Source organism: Vicia villosa, linkage group LG6 (genome assembly GCF_029867415.1).
Source record: "Vicia villosa cultivar HV-30 ecotype Madison, WI linkage group LG6, Vvil1.0, whole genome shotgun sequence".
Taxonomy (NCBI): domain Eukaryota; kingdom Viridiplantae; phylum Streptophyta; class Magnoliopsida; order Fabales; family Fabaceae; genus Vicia; species Vicia villosa.
Window position 1 is genome coordinate 38,297,159 of NC_081185.1, and position 22,493 is coordinate 38,319,651.

The 22,493-nt window shown below is 33.4% G+C and overlaps 1 protein-coding gene and 1 non-coding gene across 2 annotated transcripts; both read left to right on the top strand.

The window, feature by feature from the left end:
* Nucleotides 1-4,862: 4,862 nt before the first annotated feature.
* LOC131609125 (uncharacterized protein At5g03900, chloroplastic-like) lies at nt 4,863-18,908 on the top strand. The gene is made up of 13 exons (XM_058880784.1): nt 4,863-5,338; nt 6,851-6,958; nt 7,031-7,134; nt 7,222-7,305; nt 7,487-7,559; nt 7,649-7,714; nt 8,014-8,103; nt 10,151-10,216; nt 10,535-10,674; nt 10,758-10,844; nt 10,936-10,999; nt 15,369-15,512; nt 18,375-18,908. Exons 1-13 carry the CDS (start codon nt 4,976-4,978, stop codon nt 18,516-18,518), a joined length of 1,533 nt encoding a protein of 510 aa, XP_058736767.1. The 5' UTR covers nt 4,863-4,975; the 3' UTR covers nt 18,519-18,908.
* A 3,430-nt stretch (nt 18,909-22,338) lies between these two features.
* TRNAE-UUC (transfer RNA glutamic acid (anticodon UUC)) lies at nt 22,339-22,410 on the top strand. Its single transcript has one exon. It is a non-coding gene; the product is annotated as a tRNA-Glu (tRNA).
* Nucleotides 22,411-22,493: the final 83 nt, after the last annotated feature.

Consider the following 22,493-nt stretch of genomic DNA (forward strand, 5'->3'; position numbering starts at 1 on the left):
GTTACCTGACACGGGCACCCGTGTCAGGAGGCCTGGGAGAAAAAAAAGTAAGTTTTAAGATGACAGAAGTCTGACACGGGTGCCCGTGTTGGCTGACACGACCCGTGTCAGCATGTGACGCTGATTTTATGATTTTTTCATATTTTTTCCATGGGTTAAGCTGTGGGGGCATTTTGGGTACTTCCAACCAACCTAAGTGAGTATGCACTATATAGAAGAGTTTTAATGATGAAAAAGGGGACTTTTGGCTAGGAGAAGACACGATTGAAGAATGGAGAAAACAAGGGTTTGGGAGAATAGAAGGTCTTCATAAACGGAAGCGATTGAAGATCAACTTTCATCTCAATTCTTGTAATGTATCTATTTTATAATTTATTTTCTTTGAACAATATGAGTAACTAAACCCTAATGTTAGGGGTGTCCCTGATTTGACTCTGTAATGATTTTGAATTCCTGAGTTCATCAATAGATTTGTTTTCTTATTTAATTTAATTGTACAAGGTTTTTATGGTTTCTTTGTCGGACCAACAAGATTGATTTACGGTTAACAACCAGCTGGACAACGGTTGTTAAGGTTTTTGTACGATTAGACTATAGTAGATATCACCTAGGACTAGGGATACCCTATAGTTACCGGTTAACTCTTGATAACATAAAGGCTTGATTTCATCATAATTCTCTAAGGACTTAGGAGTTAGGATGAATGTTCAAAGGTTTTCCCACTAAGGACTTAGGGGAAAATAATCTAAAGGGCGGTAATTAAAGGTTATGAACTTGTTGAAGAGATCTAAATCCAAGGTTATTACAGGAACAATCACACACTATACCCCTAGCATAATACTCATATTTGTCAAAAAGCCAATTTACTTTTCTGCTTATTTTAATTATTGTTTAGTGACAATTTGCAAACAAAACCCCAATATTAGTTTTTGTTTAATTGATCTATAATTTGAACTCGATATTACTACGCAGTCCTTGAGATCGACATTCGGGAAATTTCCCTATTATTACTACAGAGGCAAAATAGTACACTTTTTATTTTACCGATCAATGATCCCGTGAATATTCACTATTTTGATCCATATTTTCATGTTCCCGTTAATATTCAATATTTTAATCAGTAACTTCAAGTTCTCGTTAATTTCAAAATATTTTCATCAGTAATTTCATGTTCCCGTTAATATTCAATATTTTTATCGGTAACTTCAATATTTTGAATAATATAATATTATTATTGTTAATTTATATAAATATTAAATTTCAAATATTTACTTTTACATTTAAAATATGAAGTAACAAAAAATAGTTGATTAATTTTCATATTTAAATATTTGGGTCAACAATGGGTTTTTTTTATATATATAAACATTATTTTTATTTTAGCATCGTTCATAAAAATATTTAGACCCGTTTGATAATTAGTGTATAATATTCATTACTTCCTATTATATAATTAGTGTATTTAATTTTATTAGACCCGTTTGACAAAAATTGAGATAAATATTAAGATAAAAATTAAAATATTGAAAAAGATGTAATTTTATATAAAATTTCTATTATTGAAATATATATTTTCTCTATTTCTTTTTAATTACTTTTTTTTTGTTGAAAAATAAAATATTTAAATAATTGTCAATTTTAGAGTTTAACGCAAGAATATTATTATTTTATAAATAACACTCTTAATTATTTGAGTAGTGATAATACACTCCATTAAACACTCATACAAAATTTACTATTAAATAATGTGCCAATGCATAATTCATATATGAAAGGGACACTTTTCATAAGAAAATATGAGATGAATTTGTGTTGTACATGTCCAAATTCTATAGATTCCACCAAACTCATAGTCATAACATAGAGGACAACATAATATTTAATATGAAAGAGAATGCTTGATCTATAAGAGGAACATTGTGAAGTTATTAACCATAAACAAAGGAAGGGTAAAATACCATAAACAAAGGCCTATCTCTATTCTTTTCAAGAATAGATAAACTTACCAACACAGGCAAACGAGAAAAAGAATGCTTATGACTGAGAGGAAAATGACTTTCCTTTGACTTTTTCTATCTACATAGAGATATTTAATCCATGAGAGAGAAAGTGTCCGCACTATTATGAATGTTTATATGAAGTTTTTCACCATTTGGGAATATTTTCTAAGTATGATCATTGCAATAAATGTGTGTGTATGAAGGTGGATCTATTTTCAATAAATATTATTTTTTATGGATTTGAACACAGTGGAGTAATTCTTGCAACTCTTTCAAAAAAATAAATTGAATGACATGATTTTAATGATAAAATAGAGTGAGGTCGTTAGCAAATAAAAACATGGTTTTATCTAACCTTGTATGGTTAATACCTTATCATGGGTTCAAAACCACAATGTTTCCCTCCTAATAAAGAAAGTTACAGGTAACTACAACTTTTATTGTACTGTATTGGATAGGAATTTGTTTATGACATTATGTACTATAGTCTCTTTTATACTTTGAAATTGACTGAAATTAACCTCATATTAGTCTGTATGTGTCTGTTGGTTTTCAAAGGAGTTGAACATACTGGAGTAATTTTTCAAAGCCAAAAAGTGTTTTAAAAAGTTTTTTGTTTTAAATTCTAATGAAAGAATGCAACTAAAAAATCATTTAAAATGAATGCAAACCACATATATTGATACCAAACAAAGAATTTAAATATGTAATACTCTAGTTGATTTAGATAATTAATTAGGTTTTTCATTATTTGATAGAATCAACAAAAAGATAAAATTATGATAAATTGAGTAAAATTAACCAAAATTTTACTGCACAAAAATACAACGAAGAAAGTTAAATATACAGAATTCAATATTTGTGATTATGCATAATTTTTTTGCTCAATATAACTTAATAAAGTTGGAACTTAGTTTAAATATTATGCATAGAAAATATTGTTCCCAGAGCAAAATTTAGGTAAAGTTGCATAATTGTTTTTAGTGCACAGAGATAGGGCCGACCCAAGGGTAAGGCGGGCTAGGCCCTTGCCTTGGGCCTCAGTTTTTTTCTTAAAGGTATTTTAGGCCTCAAAAATTAAAATTCAGTATATTTTTTCGAAAACGAAAAATTGTGTATAGATGCTTCCTTAATTCAGTTGGTAAGGAAATAATATTTTATTTGGAAGCTCCCGTGTTCAAAACAGGCAGGGCAAAAAAGTTATTTCTCTAGAGTAATTTGATTACATAAATTATTATTAATAATTATAAAATTTATTAATTATATAATTTTATTTTTTACAAATTCATTTTTACTTTTGTTACTCTTACTTATATAAAATCTTTAAAAAATACAATAATTATTGTTTGATCAACATAATATGTGAGAGTTGACAAAATGACTCACTGTAAAAAATACAAAGATTTTTGTTTAATCTTGGAACTTCTTCTAAAAATCAAATATTTAATTATAGTAGATAAACAAAAAAAAAAACTTCATTTTAATAGTCGCTTTAGGCCTCACATTGCGTTGGGTCGGCCCTACAAAGAGAATTTTGTACCTCTTGAGTCATGATTTTATGTATCTCTTTTGAGAAAGATGAATCTTTACTCAAGATTTTTAAGGTTAAAAATGATGCATGAATTCTTTTCCAAGGAGATGGAACTTCTTTACAAATAACAATAACAACAAAAAAATCAAGCCTTATCCTACTAAATGAGGTCCTCTACATGGATCAACTTTTGCCATAATGTTCTATCTAGGGCCATGCTTCTATCTAAATCGTTAATCTTGAGATATTTCTTAATAATTTTTCTTATAGTTTTTATAGGTCTTTTCTATACCTCTAGTTGTTTGACTTCTCTCTATATGATGTACTCTCACTATAAAATCTACAAGTCTTCTCTGTACATGCCTAAACCACTTAAGTTTATTTTCAACCATCTTTTCTACTATAGATGGTACCTTAACACTCTCTCTAGTATTTTCATTTATAATCTTATCCTGTCTAGTCTTATCACACATGCACCACAACATTCTCATCTCTATTACACTCACTTTATTCTCTTGTTAATTCTTAACCGCCTAACATTTTGTCTCTTAAAACATCGCATGTCTTAGCGTAGTCTGGTAACATTTTCTCTTTAGCTTGAACGGTACCTTTGTGTAACATAAAACCCCCAAATCCCTCATTCATTTCAGCCACACAACTTGAGTTCGATAATTTATATCCCTTTATTTTTCTCCATCATTTTGCATTACATACCTAAGATATTTAAACGACATGACCCGTGAGGTGATATAGTCTCTAACTTTCACCTCTAACTTATAAATGCTATGCTTATCCTATTTTTGTACATATACCTCGTCTTACTTCTGTTAGGTTCCGTGAGTACATCCAAAATAAAAATAAAAAAGTAGAGGCTTATGGTTGAACCTTGATGTCAACCTATTATTTTAATATGGAAATCACTTATCCCTCCACTCTGTGTGTGCACACTCGTCAATACCCCTTCATACATATCTTTGATAGCTCGAATATATGCAATTCTAATCCATTTCTTCTATAGGACATTCCACAAAATCTCTAGACACTTTATCACTCGACTTCTCCAAGTCAATAAAATTAAGTGCAACTCTTGTTGATCCATCTGATATTATTCGATCACACGTCGTAGTAGATAAATTATGGGTTATTAGAGGAATCGATGTAAATGTAGTATGACGAACTTAGGTTGATGAGAAGTTTCTTATTTATTTATTTATTTATTATGATTTTTATGATATTTATTATTGATTATTTTATTAATTATTAATTAATTATGATTAAATATTTAATTACCTTGATAATATCTAAGATTTTATACATAGTTGATGATTGATGCTAGACCATATGATACATTCTAAAATCCACAACTCATCTGAATGAGTAAGAAAAGGCCTACTGTGTCAACACACAGGCCTCATCCTCCCGCCTTCTTTCCATCCCTCCACAAATGGCGACAATCTCCACATGCTTCACCATCACACCCACATCCCGTCTCCTCACCTTCACTTCCTCAACCTTCCACAAACCCTTCCCCAAACCCTTCCCTTTCCACCCGAACCGGAGAGTCAATTTAAGGACTTCGGCGTTTGTACCCAAGGCCGCCGTCGATGTCAGTCAAGCGATCAGGCCGGGCGGCGTTGTGGAAACGGATAAGATTCCTACTGATGTTAGGAAGCGGACTATGGACGCGGTTGATGCTTCGGGAGGGAGGGTGACGATTGGGGACGTGGCGAGTTTGGCGGGGTTGAAGTTGAATGAAGCTCAGAAAGCACTTCAAGCTCTTGCTGCTGATACTGATGGGTTCTTAGAGGTAGGGTTCGTTTTTGGTGGATTTTGAATTTGGTTTTTGATAATTGAATTTTGAATTAGTTTTTCTAATTAGCTTATTGTGTGTGTATTTTATGGTGTTCATGGTGTAATTTTTGGTTTAATTTATAGAAATGTTACTATTTCTTTAAGAGGAAAATGTTACGTTGAAAACAACAATGTGGGATACCAAAATTTGAGAGGTTTTAAATGGTTTAAGTGGTTCAGACGTAGCTAGTAGATATATTAATCATCTGATGAACATTATTCACTACAAAACTAAACGTGATTAAACTATATTTTCGACTATTCAACTTTACACGTAGTTGAAAGCTATGAAGCACAAATGCCTCTAGGAATAGGCGTGTCGCGACACGTCAGTGTCCAACACTTGTATGACACATATACGACACATGTTGGTGTCTAGCACTTGTATGACGCTCATACGACCCTTATGACACTCATACAACACGTGTCAGACATTTCAGACAAGTTTTTAAGTCATTGTCTGACACCCGTATCATACAACTGTTAGACAATTCAGACAAGTATTTCAAAAAGAATTTATTTATTTTCTTTGCTTTAACATATCTTATACATTTTTTTTTTTGACAAATATCACACATCTAAAAGAGTTGAACATCTCTTGAAGTAATGTTATCAATAAATAATTAAAAATATTATTTTGATTATAATATTTTTAACTCTTTTAATATAAGATGGATAAATGAAGCTCAAATACTATTATATATGTAGCGATGTTGGTGTCCTATGATTTTGAAATTATTGGTGTCGAAGTGTCCGTGTCCACGTCGTCTCCTGGTGTCCGTGTTGTTGGACTCCGTGCTTCATAGGTTGAAACTCTTGAATTGTGGTGACGCAGTCGGAAGCCGCCTAAAGGAATAGCAAGCGCTAAACCTTGAATGAAAACAGGGTTGCAAGCGCAAACCCTATAGATAAGCTCTGGAGTCCACCAGGAATAAAGAAAACTTTGGATTCTATATAATAAAAGAGATAATCCTTATGGCCATGCCAAAGGTCTTTAAATACAGAAAACAAATAAACCCTACTGGGCCTTATGGGCCTTTAATCCAAAACAAAATTAAATAACACAAATAAAATAGAAATTGCCTAAATATTAAAACTAAAATTGCTTAAATATTAAAATGTTTTTCGACGTGCGATTTCTTCTTTGATACGCACAATTCTCCTACATCAGTCTCCTTCACTTCATAATACTAAATTTGTGCTTTATTAAGTCATGTTGATGATTAATGTTATGCAATCCAATCTTGATATACTCATTAACCACTCATTGAAACATGTCAATGGGTGTGAACTGCACTCGCCATTTAAAAAGTTTTCGATTTTTTGTCCCAAATTGTTGTTCAAATAGCATTTTTGTTTAGTTTAATTTGCTTCTGCTTATTTGTTACTTTTAGGCATGTAGTTTGTCTGCGTTGAGTTTTTGTTTATTGAAGTAAGTTAAGTTGGGCCAATATGGTGTTTCCTGCAGGTTTCTGAGGAAGGTGACATTTTATATGTGTTTCCCAAAGATTATCGGCTAAAACTTGGTGCCAAGTCATTTAAGATTAAAGCTGAACCTTTTTTTGAAAAGGCTAAGGTATTGAGGATTGTCGTTAATGATGTTTTGATGTGATTGTTTGTTGTATTATGATGACATTGACTTTGTTAGGGTGCTGGAGAATACTTGATAAGGGTTTCTTTTGGGACAGCACTTATTGCATCCATTGTAATTGTTTACACTGCAATAATTGCTCTTTTAACTAGCAGCCAAAGGTACTTCATAACTGAGATATCTCAAATAGCAGTTTATCCTGAAAACTTTTGTAGTCTCATTGCGCTCATAATTTTTATTATTTACAGCGAGGAGGACAATCGCGGAAGACGTCGGGGCAGATCATATGATTCAGGATTCATTTCCTTCTTTAGTCCAACAGATTTATTCTGGTAATTATTTACTTCAATATTTGTGTTGTTTTTACAGGGGGAGATACTTATCTATGCATTTAAATATTACTTCAATATAGTTTCACTATGTAGCATACTTATCTAGTTTCATTCAAATTAAAAAGATATGGTTATTTAGAGAAATATTTGGTGACATATAATCTATTTTATATCATGGAAGGTACTGGGACCCATATTACTATAGGAGGCGAAGGGTACAAGTTGATGATAACAAGACGAACTTCATTGAATCAGTATGTGATGCAAATGAATTACGTCTTCTGTTCTTATTTTCCCCCCTGTTTCTAACAAAAACCAGTATTTTGATATGGTTTCTTGATAGGTCTTCTCCTTTGTGTTTGGAGATGGTGATCCCAATCAAGGAATTGAAGAAGAAAGATGGAAGTTGGTAATAATTGTGGACTGAATTTCGTGGTCCGTTGCCTTTGTTTTTTTATGGGATACATTTTTCCACTTTATTATGTTAAATCTCACTGATCAGCTTTAATTAAACATTTTAATACTACAATGATTATCTTAATATAGTAACCAATGATATGCGATGCTCAAATATTTTGCCAGCGCACGTATATGTGTATAAGAAAAACCACTTTATATTCTTTTTTGTTATTTCCTTTATCTTTTTATGAGCCACCTGAGCATGATTATTTCCCCTGTTTGCTTCATTTTTTTTTGTCTTATGCACAGATTGGGCAATACATAGCATCTAATGGTGGTGTTGTTGCAGCTGAAGAACTTGCTCCATATCTTGATATAGATTCTACGGAAAGAATTAAGGTGATTTAACAAGGATGTTATAATAAATAATTTAACTTTTTTGTTGTTCTGTGCCCATAGTTTCCAACCTACTTATCTTGGGCACATTTGACTAAGAAATGCAAATGATAACTTTGAGGATATTTGATTTACATTTTCTTTGGATTTCACTCTCTTGTTTCTTCATTTTAGATCCTTATGTCCTCCTCAGATGTAGAAACATTTCGATATCTTTTAGCTTGTCTATACTAATTTGTTGCTTTCTTATTGATGTTGACATGAACAATTCTTGAATTCTCGTATTATTATTTTGCAATTCTCTGCTGCCTGTATACAGTAGTGGTTTCTTAATTCTGATGTTATTTTATGCAGTGAATATTCCTCTCTGTTTTCATTTTTAAGTTTAACTTACGATAAATTGCATTTGCCTCCCTTGAGGTATTGCATTATCAGATTTCATGACATTTATCAGTATTACACTGCAATTAAAGTTCAAACTCCTCTCTGTTGCCCTCTCTTTTCCCCCCTCTACACTCACTAACCAGAAAGGATGACTCCATTAGTCGAATGAACCATGGACATATAATTTCAAGTCTGTTTTTGTTTGTAGGCCTCCTGTTAGGTAGCCTTACGTAAGGCACAGACCTAATATAAGTGGCTCAGCCTAGTTTAGATGTATGCTGCATTTGAATAAATAGAATAGGAGAGGGAAATGGGAGGCTTTCGGTTAATTTCTAGGCAGAAGGTAGTTGGGAGAGAAGATGGGTTCTCAATCCTATCTATTTTATAACTACTGCCAGTTGTAACTACCCATATCCTTCTATGTTATTCTACTCAGAAGAAACCATTAGTTCCTGAGTGTTTATCAATAGTCCGTCTCACTAATTCACCACCGACATTCACAGTACTGATGAATGTCATGTTGCAGTCTTAAGAAAATTTACCTTTGTGTTTTTTTATGATGTTTTGATGAGGAAGAACATAAGACATTTACAGGCTGTCTTGGCTTTATTAGAGGTGCATAAAGTGTTTGCCAATAAAAAGAAATGTAGTTTTAGGCAACACCAATTGGAATATTTAGGCTATATAATTTTCACACAAGGAGTAGCAGCAGATCCAAAGAAACTTGAATTGATGATGAATTGGCCCGTAGCAAAAGATATCAAGGCTTTGAGAGGCTATTTGGGCTTCACTAGGTATTGTAGAAGATTTGTGATAGATTAAGGTAAGATTGCTAGATCACTGACCCAAGTGCTACAGAAAAGACAACTTTCTTTGGAATGGTGAAGCATAGACAGTCTTGGATACATTAAAAAAGCCATGGATTCACAGTTCACGACTTTAATCAAACCTCCCAAAAATAATCAAATGGTCAACTGATTACTTCCTCTCACTCCTCTTTTTATATTGCTCGTAGTTTTTTAATAGTGAGAGCCGAATTCAGTTGCCCATCGTCAGTAGTAGAGTTGTTCTCCTACAACATCTTTCTCTGACTTTCTTCTATTCTAACCATGGCAAAGGCTTCTTTGAGTGGTGGTAGAGGTTGAAGGCCAAGGATCTTAACTTCTTCTAATTCTTTTTTAGTGTCCCGAAGAAATCAAATTCTATCTCTTTTTCCTTAATTTGGTCACACTTTTATCTTCAGAACATTTCCATGGAACAATATAAAATAAGCCTATTTCTTGCCGTCACTTGGCTGACATATTAAATTACTCGGTGATAGATTTGTTAGCATGCCGAATATTGTGCTAAACATTATTTTCTTTTAAAATGAGCTATTTTGCTTGTAAATTGCCCACAATGCATCTCTCGTTAATTGTTGATCAACTTAGTTTTGCATGAGGGTGGCAAGATCCTTTATTGTGTTTAGGTAAGTTGATTTTTAGAAAGGGACACATTATTGACATTGTAGCGCCTAACATATTTACTTTCTTTTTTTTATTGCTACGGAGTTTTCATTTTTTAAATTGTATTTATTTCTGTATTGTTACCAAATACTTCTCTAATTTTATATACTTCGCACTTATATCGCCAAACATTTTAACCTTTTGTCTTTGCATGTTTCCAGGATGACGAATCCTATATATTACCAGTGCTTTTACGATTTGATGGTCAGCCTGTAGTTGATGAAGAGGTATATTGACAATGTAATAAATTAAAAGACTAAAACTTGTACCCTTCATTTTTTCTATCTGATGGTGATTACAAGAGGACTGTTTTTAACTTGTCATTAAAAATCCTACTTTTTGACCTGTATTTGGTATAAATTATTTAATTTCTTTAAGGATGCACAGATGATTGCTACTATATATTTTGTTTTAATATAAAGTGTTAATTTCTAGCACTTCAGCAGTATACCTTTTGTCACTCGTATTTACTTTGGTTTCTGCTGAGTGATTTTTCCCGCTTTTTATCCTGTTTTATGTATGCTCGCATATTGCTTGTTATGCAGGGAAACATTCTATACAGGTTTCCATCTCTTCAGAAGACAGCTTCTCAAACGAGTAAGAGAAAAGAATATGTTGGAAAAAGATGGGCAGGTTGGGTTGGAGGAGTTGAGAAATTTTTCGAGGAGAAAAAATGGCAATTCAGGTTCTTTATTGTGTTTTTTCATACCAATTTATCGTTATTACCCTCTTGTTATTTAAACATAACATGGGTGAATGTTCTTTCAGCAAAACTACGTCGTCAGAGAGAGCAATGGTCGTTGGTTTGGGGGGCCTTAATCTCTTTGGGGTTATTGTTCTCGGAACTATGTTGAAGTATGGCTCTTCACACGACTTATTAGTCAACTTTTCTCATATATATATTTTTATTTCTGTATCCTGACTTTGGCTTTTCCTTGATCCAAAGAGAAGTGGCAGTTAGACCTGATAGCTTCATTAAATTTGTAGCCGACATATTTCCTCTGCTTCAGGTATGACAAGTATTTTCATTTCCAAACAATTAAGTTGTTCAATATTGAAAATGAATTGCAAATTATCTTTCTGAAGGAACATCTTAATGTAGGTAATTGTATGTTGTGTAGTATCATGTAATTACTATGGTAACTAGGAAGTTTGTGATTTTTTTATAGTCTATACGCCCTCTGATCCTGATTAAAAGCAAAAAACTGTCATATCTTTTTACTCAGAATATATGCAAGATTGTTTCTAGTTATACCACTGATAGGATCAATTTAATATCTAAATAGGGAAATAACAGAAACAGGATAATATAAGAAAAGACTGACTTTTATTTGAATTTCTCTAGAGTTCAAATGGGATCTAGGGTTACAAATAAAAGTAGAAAGCTGTAGAAAAAATGCAGAAAAGATAGAAAGAAAAAGGAGGCTCTTAGAGAGGCCTAGTCTCTCCCATGTGGTATATCCACTACTAATTTCTGCGTACCCTAATGATTGCTGCAGCCAATCATTAAATACTAAAACCTAGGAATTATTCTCCATTCATCTACTGCCAGCTGGCAGGCCCATGTGCAGCACCCACTATAAAAGATTCTGCTCTCTCTCCTTGCCCTTTTGTCTTTTTCTCACATAAACCTTACCATACCTATCAACTCTCCCCCCTTCAAAACTATCCTTGACCTCAAGGATGAAATCTGGAAATTCAGCCTGCATTCTATCAACTAATTCCCAAGAATTCTCAAATTCAGGAAGTTTCTCCCATTTCACCAGAACTTCCAACTCTCCCTGTTCATTCCTTCTTTCACTGATCACCTTTTCAGGCTTAGGTTCCAGCTGCCACTCTTCATTCATGCATGCTGGCAGGGGCTGTGATTCCAGAGAAGATGAGACAGTTTTCTTCAATAAAGAAGCATGGAGAACTGGGCGTGCCCTAGTGTCTTCAAGTAGCTTCAGTTTATAAGCTACTGCCCCTATCCTTTGCAACATTCCATAAGGGCCATAGTACCTAGGGCTTAGTTTTTGATTCACTCTCTTAGCTAACTTCTTCATCTTATAAGGTTGTATCTTCAAGGACACCTTTTCTCCTACTTCATACTCAACCTCCCTTCTATGCTTATTGGCTTGGCGTCTCATCACATCTTGAGCTCTAAGCAACTGATCTTTTAACTCCTTCAGCATAACATTTCTTTCAACTGTCAATTTGTTAAATTCATCCACAGCATAAAAAGGTGTGTCTCCTCTTATTAACATAGGTGGTGCCCTACCATATAAGGCATCAAAAGGTGTAGTCATCAAAAAGGCATGGTAATTGGTATGATACCAATATTCAGCCCAAGCTAGCCATTTAGACCATTGTTTAGGCTTCAGACCAGTTACACATCTCAAATAGGTTTCTAAACATCTGTTCACCACCTCTGACTGAGGGTGATATGCACTGCTGTATTTCAACTGAGTCCCAGCCTGCTTCATTTCACCCACAATCTTCTCTATCTCATTTGTTTGGTAGAAGGGATATCTATAGGGTCTCAGATTAGGAATAGTTGCTCCAGGCTTTAGGATGATAGCATGATCATGCTCCCTAATAGGTGGTAGCCCATTAGGTAGATGGAATACTTCTTCAAACCTGTCCAGTAATGTCTTCCATTCATCATCCTCTACTGCTGCATTTTCTCCTTCAGCTTGCACAGATTCTACCAGCATTCCTCTTCCTTCATCATTCAAGGCTTTCAACATTTCTTTCATAGAAGCTTGTTTGGTACTTAGTACAGGGTCACCAAAAATACAATGTTCAATCTCCTCCTGCTTCCATTTCAGACATAACACGCCAAAATTTGCTTCAATGCTGCCCAAACTGGCCAACCAATCCATCCCCAACACCAATTCAGCTCCACCTAACTCCATTAAGAAAAAATGTTGATTAAAGTCAACCCCTTGCACATTGAAACTCAGCCCTTCACAAACACCTTGATATTTAACCCTCTCTCCATTTCCCACCTCTATGACATAGGGAGGAGTCTCCATCAACTGTATGCCCATTCTCTCTACCAGCCTAGCATCAATGAAATTACTAGTTGCCCCTGAATCAATGAGGGTTATCAACTTCTGTCCTTGTACAGTAGCCCAAACCTTGAAGGATTTATTAGAAGTGAACCCTTGTTTGCTCTGCAGTGACAAATGTAAGGTTTTGAGTTCTGTCACTAATTCCTCCACTGCCTCAGTTTGAGTACTAACTCCCCAATTCCCCTCTTCTTCCTCACTACTAATCTCACACAGCTTGAAACTCATATGCTTAAATTTGCATATGTGCTCCCGATTCCATTTGTCACCACACTTAAAGCACAATCCCTTCTTGCTCCTCTCCTCTAACTCAGCAGGATTCAATCTCCTTCCTTTGTGTCTCTCATTTGCTCCTCCACTGATCTTCTCACCATCCTTCTTAGAGCCACCTGTTTCTGCAGTGTCTTTGCCTTTGAGCAACCCTCCTCTATCCCTCCACAAGCTACCCTTCTTTTGGCAAACTTCATTCTTCTCCTCAATTAATAGGGCTCTATCCATGAGGTCAGATAAACCTTGACTCTCATAGAGCTTTAGTTCAGCCTGAATCTCCTCCTTCAAACCATTCAAAAAAATGGAATCTAACATTATTCTTTCCTCTCTTCTTAAAGGAGCTACTAACCTCTCAAACTTCTCCATATACTCCACAACAGTCCCTTTTTGTTTCAAACTCAGCAGGGGGGCCATCGGGTTTTGCATCATACCCGGTTGAAATCTTCTCATCACCGCCATCTTAAATTCTTCCCAAGTCCTTAATGGTGCTTGTTCTTCCCACCATTGATACCAGTTCAAAGCCCTTTCTTCCATGGCTAGTACCACTGCATCTAGCTTGTCGCGTACTCGCACTCCATTCAAATGGAAATACCTCTCTACGCGAACCAGCCACCCAAACGCGTCATCTCCCTTAAAGATTGGGATCTCCAACCTTCGTCTGCTTCCTAGAAACCGAGACCCATTTCCGCCGCCGTGACGATGGTTCCTGTGTCGAGAATCACGTGACACAGTGCTTCTCTCACTTCCTTCCTCATCGTCGTACTCGTGCTCGCTCCCATATCTATGTGTCCTTCGTGGTCGATCCTGAAGCAGTTGGCGTATCTGCTCCATTGTGACTTGGGGTTTCGCTTGTTGTTCCAGAACCAGCAGTCTGATTTGATCTAAGGTTCCTTCGAAATTGTTCATTCTCTCTTCAATCATGTCAACTCTGTTTTCCATGATGCTTCTAGTAATGACCATTCACTGTGTAATGAAACCAAGGCTCTAGATACCAAATTGATAGGATCAATTTAATATCTAAATAGGGAAATAACAGAAACAGGATAATATAAGAAAAGACTGACTTTTATTTGAATTTCTCTAGAGTTCAAATGGGATCTAGGGTTACAAATAAAAGTAGAAAGCTGTAGAAAAAATGCAGAAAAGATAGAAAGAAAAAGGAGGCTCTTAGAGAGGCCTAGTCTCTCCCATGTGGTATATCCACTACTAATTTCTGCCTGCCCTAATGATTGCTGCAGCCAATCATTAAATACTGAAACCTAGGAATTATTCTCCACTCATCTACTGCCAGCTGGCAGGCCCATGTGCAGCACCCACTATAAAAGATTCTGCTCTCTCTCCTTGCCCTTTTGTCTTTTTCTCACATAAACCTTACCATACCTATCAACCACGTGAATTTCCTGTTAGACAAAAATATCCTCTATTCTTTTTCAAAATTTCCACCATCACTCTTTTCTAATTTAACTTCATATTCCTTTTCTCTTATTTCTTCCTCCTCTTTCCTTGTCCGCCCTTCCTCACTTTTCTCTTTGTATTTCTCTACCTCTCATTTTTGAGGTTGAACCCATTTTTTCTGCAAATTTTATGCGTTCCATTTTTGACTTTTGTACACTGACTCTGTATATATGAATTTAATCCTTAAATTAAATGTGAGATAAGATGAAAGTGATGAGAAAATTAAAATTATAGTATAAATAATATGCTCATAGCTTGGCAACCCATCTGCACTTATGCTGCACTAAGGCCAAGTTTGGATTAACTTCTACTTTATACAATTAAGTTGAGTTAAATGGGTGTAAGGTGCTGGTCCAGGGTTCAGCAACTATTTTTATAAAAAAAGTGATATTCTATTTTATACAATAACTCGTTTAAAAAACTTGTAGTTAATTGCAAGATTCTTTTGATAATTATTTTTCCTTGCGTGCTTCATGAGAATTTATCGAATTGGGGAGTCCCAAGATTAAAAAATTCTCTATATAGAGAGGAGTCTTTGTTATTGTTATTATCTGCAATGGTTTCACTTTTGTCTCCATGCACTGAATGATAATATATGCAGATTTATGCTGGTTCCTTCTTTGCAATTCCTTTGGTTCGGTGGTTTTTTGTTCGGAAAAGGAATTCTAACATTGAAAAGAGAAACAAAGCTAGGCAGCAGTGTGCACGAGTACTTGAATTGCCTGACATTTCATTGACGCAGAAGGTATGCTCATGTATTTTCCCTGCAAAATTAGAAAATTATGAGCATAAAATTCAAAACTTTCGTCTGTGCTAGATATCATGGATAGCATATTAGCACCGTCTCTAATATTTTATTTACTATTGTTGAATTTGTGATTATTTGTAAAGATGAGAGAAAAATATTATTGATAACAGTTATTTATTTGACATAAAAAATCAATTACCAATTCCTATTTATAGGGATACATAGACTCGATCCTAAAGTAAGAAGAACAAATCATGATAGTAATAACTTATATCAAATCTGATGCTAAAAGATATTCTAAGATACTTTGAATTAATATAAAAGATATTATAAAATATTTTATATTATTTTAAGTTTTTAACTCTCCCCCTCAAGCTGAAGCTTATTAAGCTTTAAGCTTGTTACAAATGATACCCTTTACAATAGAAAATCAAACCAACCACGATGAACTTTTACAAACTGCCTCCATACTTAGTCAGATGTTGTGCTCTGCTTGAAACAACTAGTTTAACTATTCAGATGTTGTTCTCTGCTTGAAACAACAATAAAATTGAAATGAATATTTCCTTGAGAAGGCCTCCAAAAACAAAATTTTAAAAAAATATAGGAAAATATTTGACATTTTTTGAAAAAATGAATTTGTTTAGAATGATAAAAGAGTTATTATCATTACTAAATTTTTAATTTTCAAAATAGTATAACAACCTAAAAGATATTTGGAAAATTTATGTAAGCCCTTCAAAACCCTCCAAAGCCCTCCTTCAATACAATTTTTGAGTTCCCCCATTTTATGGGGTTTTTGGTGTTATGAATAAACTCAAACCCTCCAAAACCCTCCTACCCAAAATCTTTTTATCATTTTCACTCAATTCCTTCTATTTTCCAAAGCCCTCCCCTCCCTTCCCCTCCAAACTCTCAAACATAGCCTAGAAGTCTACCATTTTTCACTTTTGGTGATTGTTATTTTGTTCTAGTCACCGAAATATCTGGGTCATACACCTTATATGTTGTGAGGATTTAAATCAACGTGGTCTGCATATTATAAAGAACGATTCCAGGATAACAGATATTACAGGACAGAAAGCAATGACCAAAAGTAAAAAGCGCTATCTTTATTAGGATTTAGGATTAAAAACACAATTTTCTTGGTCAAAAAAGATATTTATGCATTTCTTTAGAGGACCTATAGGCAACCTTGAGACTTAGGACCTAAATATTCTACCAAATTTAGAACTATTTTCATTCTTATTTCTTGCTTTATGATGGAAATTATGCCCTATTTGCAGTCCTCCTCTAGCTGCCTTAATTGCGGAATTTAGGGTATCTTTGCGGCTTCCGATACCTTCATTGTGTTGGGTGTGAGGGGGTGGGTTTAGTCCCACATTACCTAGAAATATGACCTAAGTAGTGATTGTAAGTGGCGGACATCCCTCACTACTTCTAAAGCTAGTTTTTGGAGTTGAATTAGTCCTTAAGTCTAGATTCTAGTATGGTATCAGAGCCAATTTTAGATCCATTGTTGGGTTTCCCTCTCATCACCCACACCCTAAGCCCATTGAGCCTAGGTGTTTCGTATTATGCCTTAATTGCAGTCTTCCCCTAGCCGCTTTAATTGATTTGTAGCATTTGGGATGCCTTCATTGTGATCTCTAGCACCTTAATTTTGCTGGGAGCCTGGGTGTGAGGGTTCCACACACATCCCATAAAGATATTGATAGGAGGGCTGGGCCCATTAGTTGTGCTGGGGATGTGTTAGTGGGTGTTATTGATAAAAAGCCCAAATAATGGAGAGTGTATGCACGTAAGAAAAAGAAAGAGAGCATGAAGGACAGGTGCTGCCATGCTGTCAGTCAGTTAGGATATTCCCAATATAAAAGGGCAGGAGGGGGAATTAGTTGTGCAGCAAATCAATTGTGTTCACTTTTACGGTTAGGCAGTGAGAGTCTTTTCTCTGACTGAGGAGCACTTATGCAGGTTGTATTTCTGTTTTCACTATTCCATTAATACAATAAATCTCTTCCATCTAATATTTCTCTTATACATGTTACCTCTGCACTATTATATATTGGCTAACAAGTTCTTATAAGTGGTGACATTTATCATCTTAAAAGAATGTTTTGTGGGGGTTGAATTAGGCCTTGCTTAGATTCTAAGTGGCCAGGCCGTGAGGTGGTGTGTTGCAAATTCTGCCTTAATTACAGTCTGCCCCTAGCCCCGCCTTAATTGTGGCATTTGGGTTGCCTTCATTGCAACCTCTAGCACCTTTGTTGTGTGTGACGGGGTGGGTTTAGTCCCACACAAGTAAAGATATGGCCTAAGTAGTGTGTATAAGTGATGAGCATCCCTCATCTTACTAATCAGTTTTGTGGGGTTTGAGTTAGGCCCAACCAGAATTCTAAGACTATGTAAAACATCTTACTAATCAGTTTTGTGGGGTTTGAGTTAGGCCCAACCAGAATTCTAAGACTGTAAAACATTTGACTTTAGTTTATCGTAATCTTGTTCTTTATGGTTTATAGGCATTCCTTTAAATTGCCCTGTGACTATGTAAATGAATTTCAGAAATGGTTTCCTGAATGGATTTTCCATTTCATTATATTAAAGAATTCTATTTCATGTACATATTATTTTTGGATGATTGCTCCACTGATATTTGGTAGTTGGGCTTGGTGGGTGCGAGCTGCTGATTCAGGGTTCAACCCTTGGCAGCAACATTTCTTTGTATTTTCTCGTAGTTTTTATATACTTACTTCCTCTGGTTCTTCATTTGTCTGGTTTGAGAAAAGGTAGCTAGCTGTGCATTGGGATTTTGCATTTTACTCTAGACATTCTTTCTGAGACAATGCTTTATGTTTTCAGATTTTCAACGCACGGGACATGGCTCAAAAGACAGTGATAGGGCAGGATCAAATTGTGTATAGTACTGACAAGGACTTTGTTGAGCAAGAATTTGAAGCTAACGAATGGGATAAAAAATTCCGGGAGCTAGAGAGATCTGATTGAGAAGGATTAACTGTTATACGGGTAAAACAGTTTAATCGCTATATATGAATTATGTATTTCAGTGTTGCATTGGAGGCAGTTGGATGATCACAGTAGAACAGTAGAATTTCGCTGCTTCAATGAAAGGGGTCATGTGCATGAAAATTTCAGGCTCCTTGTATTTATTTACATCTTAGCAGAGTTTAGGCTGCATTCTGTTAAAGTATTGGGTAATCCCTTGCAGCATTTGCTTGTGTATCATATAGTTCTAGTTCATTTCTTTTAGATATTGACCTATACAAGACTAATAGTAAAGGTTTCAGTAGGAAAAACAAGATTCCATGTAATACTTGGTATAATGGGCTTTATAGTTTTTTTACCTGATTAATGCAGAAGTTCTTATTGTGCAAAGGTGCCTTTTACTTCTTAGTTCGAGCCTTGAGAAAAGAAAACTAAAGAAAAAAGTAAACTATTGTGAAACTTTGGTTTGTTGAATGTTTATCATTTTTTTTTTATCTCCCAAGTTATTTTCCAAATTCAAATACACTAATGATTTAATTTATAATGCACCGTCAATCAAGCATAATAATAATTAAATAATGAAGAGTGAAGACCTATTTTAGTCATTCACAAAAATTAGAAAGTCCAAATTAATCAATTTAATTCTTTGTAAAATTTAATTGAGTCATGTTAGTCTCTTCCGCTTGGTTAGTGGACAACCCACTGTATTTTTCATATTTTAACTCACAAATAATCTTATATTAATATATTTTTTTATTATTAACAATATTTAATACATTTTGACCTCTGAAAAAAAATTCTATTTAATCTTTTACAAAATTATATCAATATATTTTTTTTATTATTAACAATACTTAATACATTTTGACCTCTAAAAAAAAATCCTATTTAATCTCTTATAAAATTTAATTCGGCCATGTTAGTCCCATATGTTCAATCATACTTTATAGTACCATCAAATTGAAACCAGGAAGCAAAAATTTTAAATTACCATCAGATACATTATAGATATACCATCAAATTTAAAATATTATAGTGTCATCAAATTTTAAAACATTATACTAACAAATAAAACTTTAAAATCTAAAACATCTGGTATCACCAAAATATAATCAACAAAACAAACAAAGTGCTATAAAATTGCAAAGAAAGTTGTAACAACAATTATAACTTAAAAACAAAACATTTGATAATGCCATCAAATTCAGGAGACAAACTAAATAAAGTAGAAAGAAACGTTAAGTTGACTGCCATTGTGTAAATTCAAGAGTAGACATAAATCTTGGACCACTATAATTTATAGAGATAACTCTATGTTTTTTCATTAAGTGTCTTCGATTTGAGCATTAAACTCTGATTCAGTTGGGTTTTTTTCACATTGCCACACCCAATACTTCGTAACTCTTTATCCTTAAATTGCTTGATGAAGTTTTTTCATAGATATGAATTGCATAATTTCTATGATAGGCACTTGACACTACTTATGGTGAACTATATATGAAACTCTCAAAGTTGTACCATTTTGAAAAAGGTCCATTTACTTCTTTTGTGAACTATATATATGAAACTCTCTAAGTTGTACCATTTTGAAAAAGAAAAAGAATCTAATTTAAAGACGGTCATGAGCACTAAAAATTAGGGTGTTATACTACTATAGTCCGTCATTCAACTAAATCTAAATCCTTTGATTAATTTTAAATACTCATTTCCCTTTATTTTTTTAATTATAAGTCACTTTAAAAAACATTATACTAAAATATATGTTATTTTACAATATTATAAAATTATCTACGGTATTTTTTTTTATACTTTTAAATATTTATCATCCTACCTCTTTTCAAATTTTAAATTTATCGTTTCCAATACTATAGAGTGTGTTTGTTTCATGGATAAAAATAATATTCCCGAGAATATGATATGGGAAATACAAAAATCTCATGTTTGTTTCAAGTTTTTTAAAATTGTTCTAGGTACTTTTTATTCCCAGAAATTATTTTACACATGACTTTTCTTATATTTATTCTCATGTATAAAGGGTGAGAATCTAACATTCCTATGAGAATAAAGTTAACTAACTACAACTTCCCACTAGTATTCACATTAATATTTATTTTTATTTTTTATAATTTTAAAATTAAATAAAATATGTAAACGTTCCCAAAAAATATTATTGTTAGCTAAACCATAGATAGGAATATTATTCCTAGAAATAAGAATCCTGGGAATATGATTCCAAGGAATGTTATTTCATAACTTGAAATAATCACACCCATAGGATTCATTTTTCCAGTCTTATTAGTAGGATCAAAGAAAATATTAATGAAAACAAATTTAAAAAAATATTTTTTAATTTCTCCTTCTCATACAAAGTTAATTACATTTTTTAACGGTTAAAAATCGAACCGGGCATCAAATCAATGAGAGTATTGAGTCGTTGGTTTATTGGTCGAACCACTGGGTCACTGGTCGAACCGCATGACTAAACCGGATTAGACCGGATAACTCGGTTCAATAGACCAGTCGTTATAACAAAATTATATAGGTATAAAACATGTCAAACCAGATGATTTAGTCTCTAAAAAATATAACTTAGCACTTAATTTTTTTGAAAATATCATGTCATAAATAAATTTACAAGTTTCTAATTTAAATTCAAATTTTAAACATAGATATCACACATAATAAAGTAGTACAAAATTATAACGTAGAACTGCAAACAAACTTTAATCGCAAGATAATCTACTTAAATAATATATAATTAAATAATTTATAACTAAATAATTTTTTTTTCATTGTCTACTAAATTTAATTTAAAGGAAGAAAAATTGCTTAAATGTTGGGATTTCCTTCCGTAATATCAAAATCATATGCAACAAAGTCAACCGTCCACAACATCTTTATTTTTCATTAAAATAATTAAAATGGCGTTGTTAAAATAAAACTAAACCACCGGTTCATAAAAACCGTCGATTTTTTCGGTTTTAGCGATTTACACCAATTTTAACCGGTTCATACCGGTTCAATGACATATCCGATTCAATAATTGAACCAGATTGGTTATCTAGCCGGTTTCCGATTCAACCAGTCCGACCATCCTATCCTGTTTTTAAAACACTACTTTTTAATATGTGACAAGTCCAAAATAACTTATAATAAAAATGGTGGGAGTATTATTTAAGAACAGTTATTACATTTTTTCTTTAATGCAACAATTATTAGATACTTTTTTTCTTCTCATAAAAAATATCACATATATGATCTGAATAATTCTTAAAGAATAATTAATTTTATTGATTTAAATGATAAAATAAATTTTGTTGATTTAAATGATAAAATAAATTTTATTTACCAAAACATTCCTATTAATTTGTGGAGTAATTATGTGAGTTAAGAGAGACAAATATTGTGGAGATACTTGTAATGAGACAGAGAAAGTATTTGAATTATTTAAATTTTTTTCAAATTATATTCTTAATTAATATATTAATCATAGTCTTACAAAGATATTTAACTCCACAATCTTTTAGATATGAGTTAACTCCTTATTAAATAAGTGAATCTCCATTCTGCAATCATAGTTTAGTATCTCCTATTCACTTGGACAATAAAATAAATTGGAAGTGAATTCTTCTTGAGTTGGAGTGCATTTCATTAGTAGGTTGAGCTTCAGCTTAGTATAAAACAAAGAAAAAATAAATTATTAAAAAGTAGAAAGTTTTTATTATGGAGATAAAATCTGTATTTATTAGGTTACAGTATGAATGTGACGAGAAGTTGTTTTAACAAGTATAATGTTTTAATTTTCGTACTATTGTATCAATCCGATGTCGTCCAGCGGTTAGGATATCTGGCTTTCACCCAGGAGACCCGGGTTCGATTCCCGGCATCGGAATTTTTTGACCCCTATTCACATACTGTTAACTATGAGACTGTTTGAAAACAATGTATGACATGTCCATGAATTATTCTGTTTAT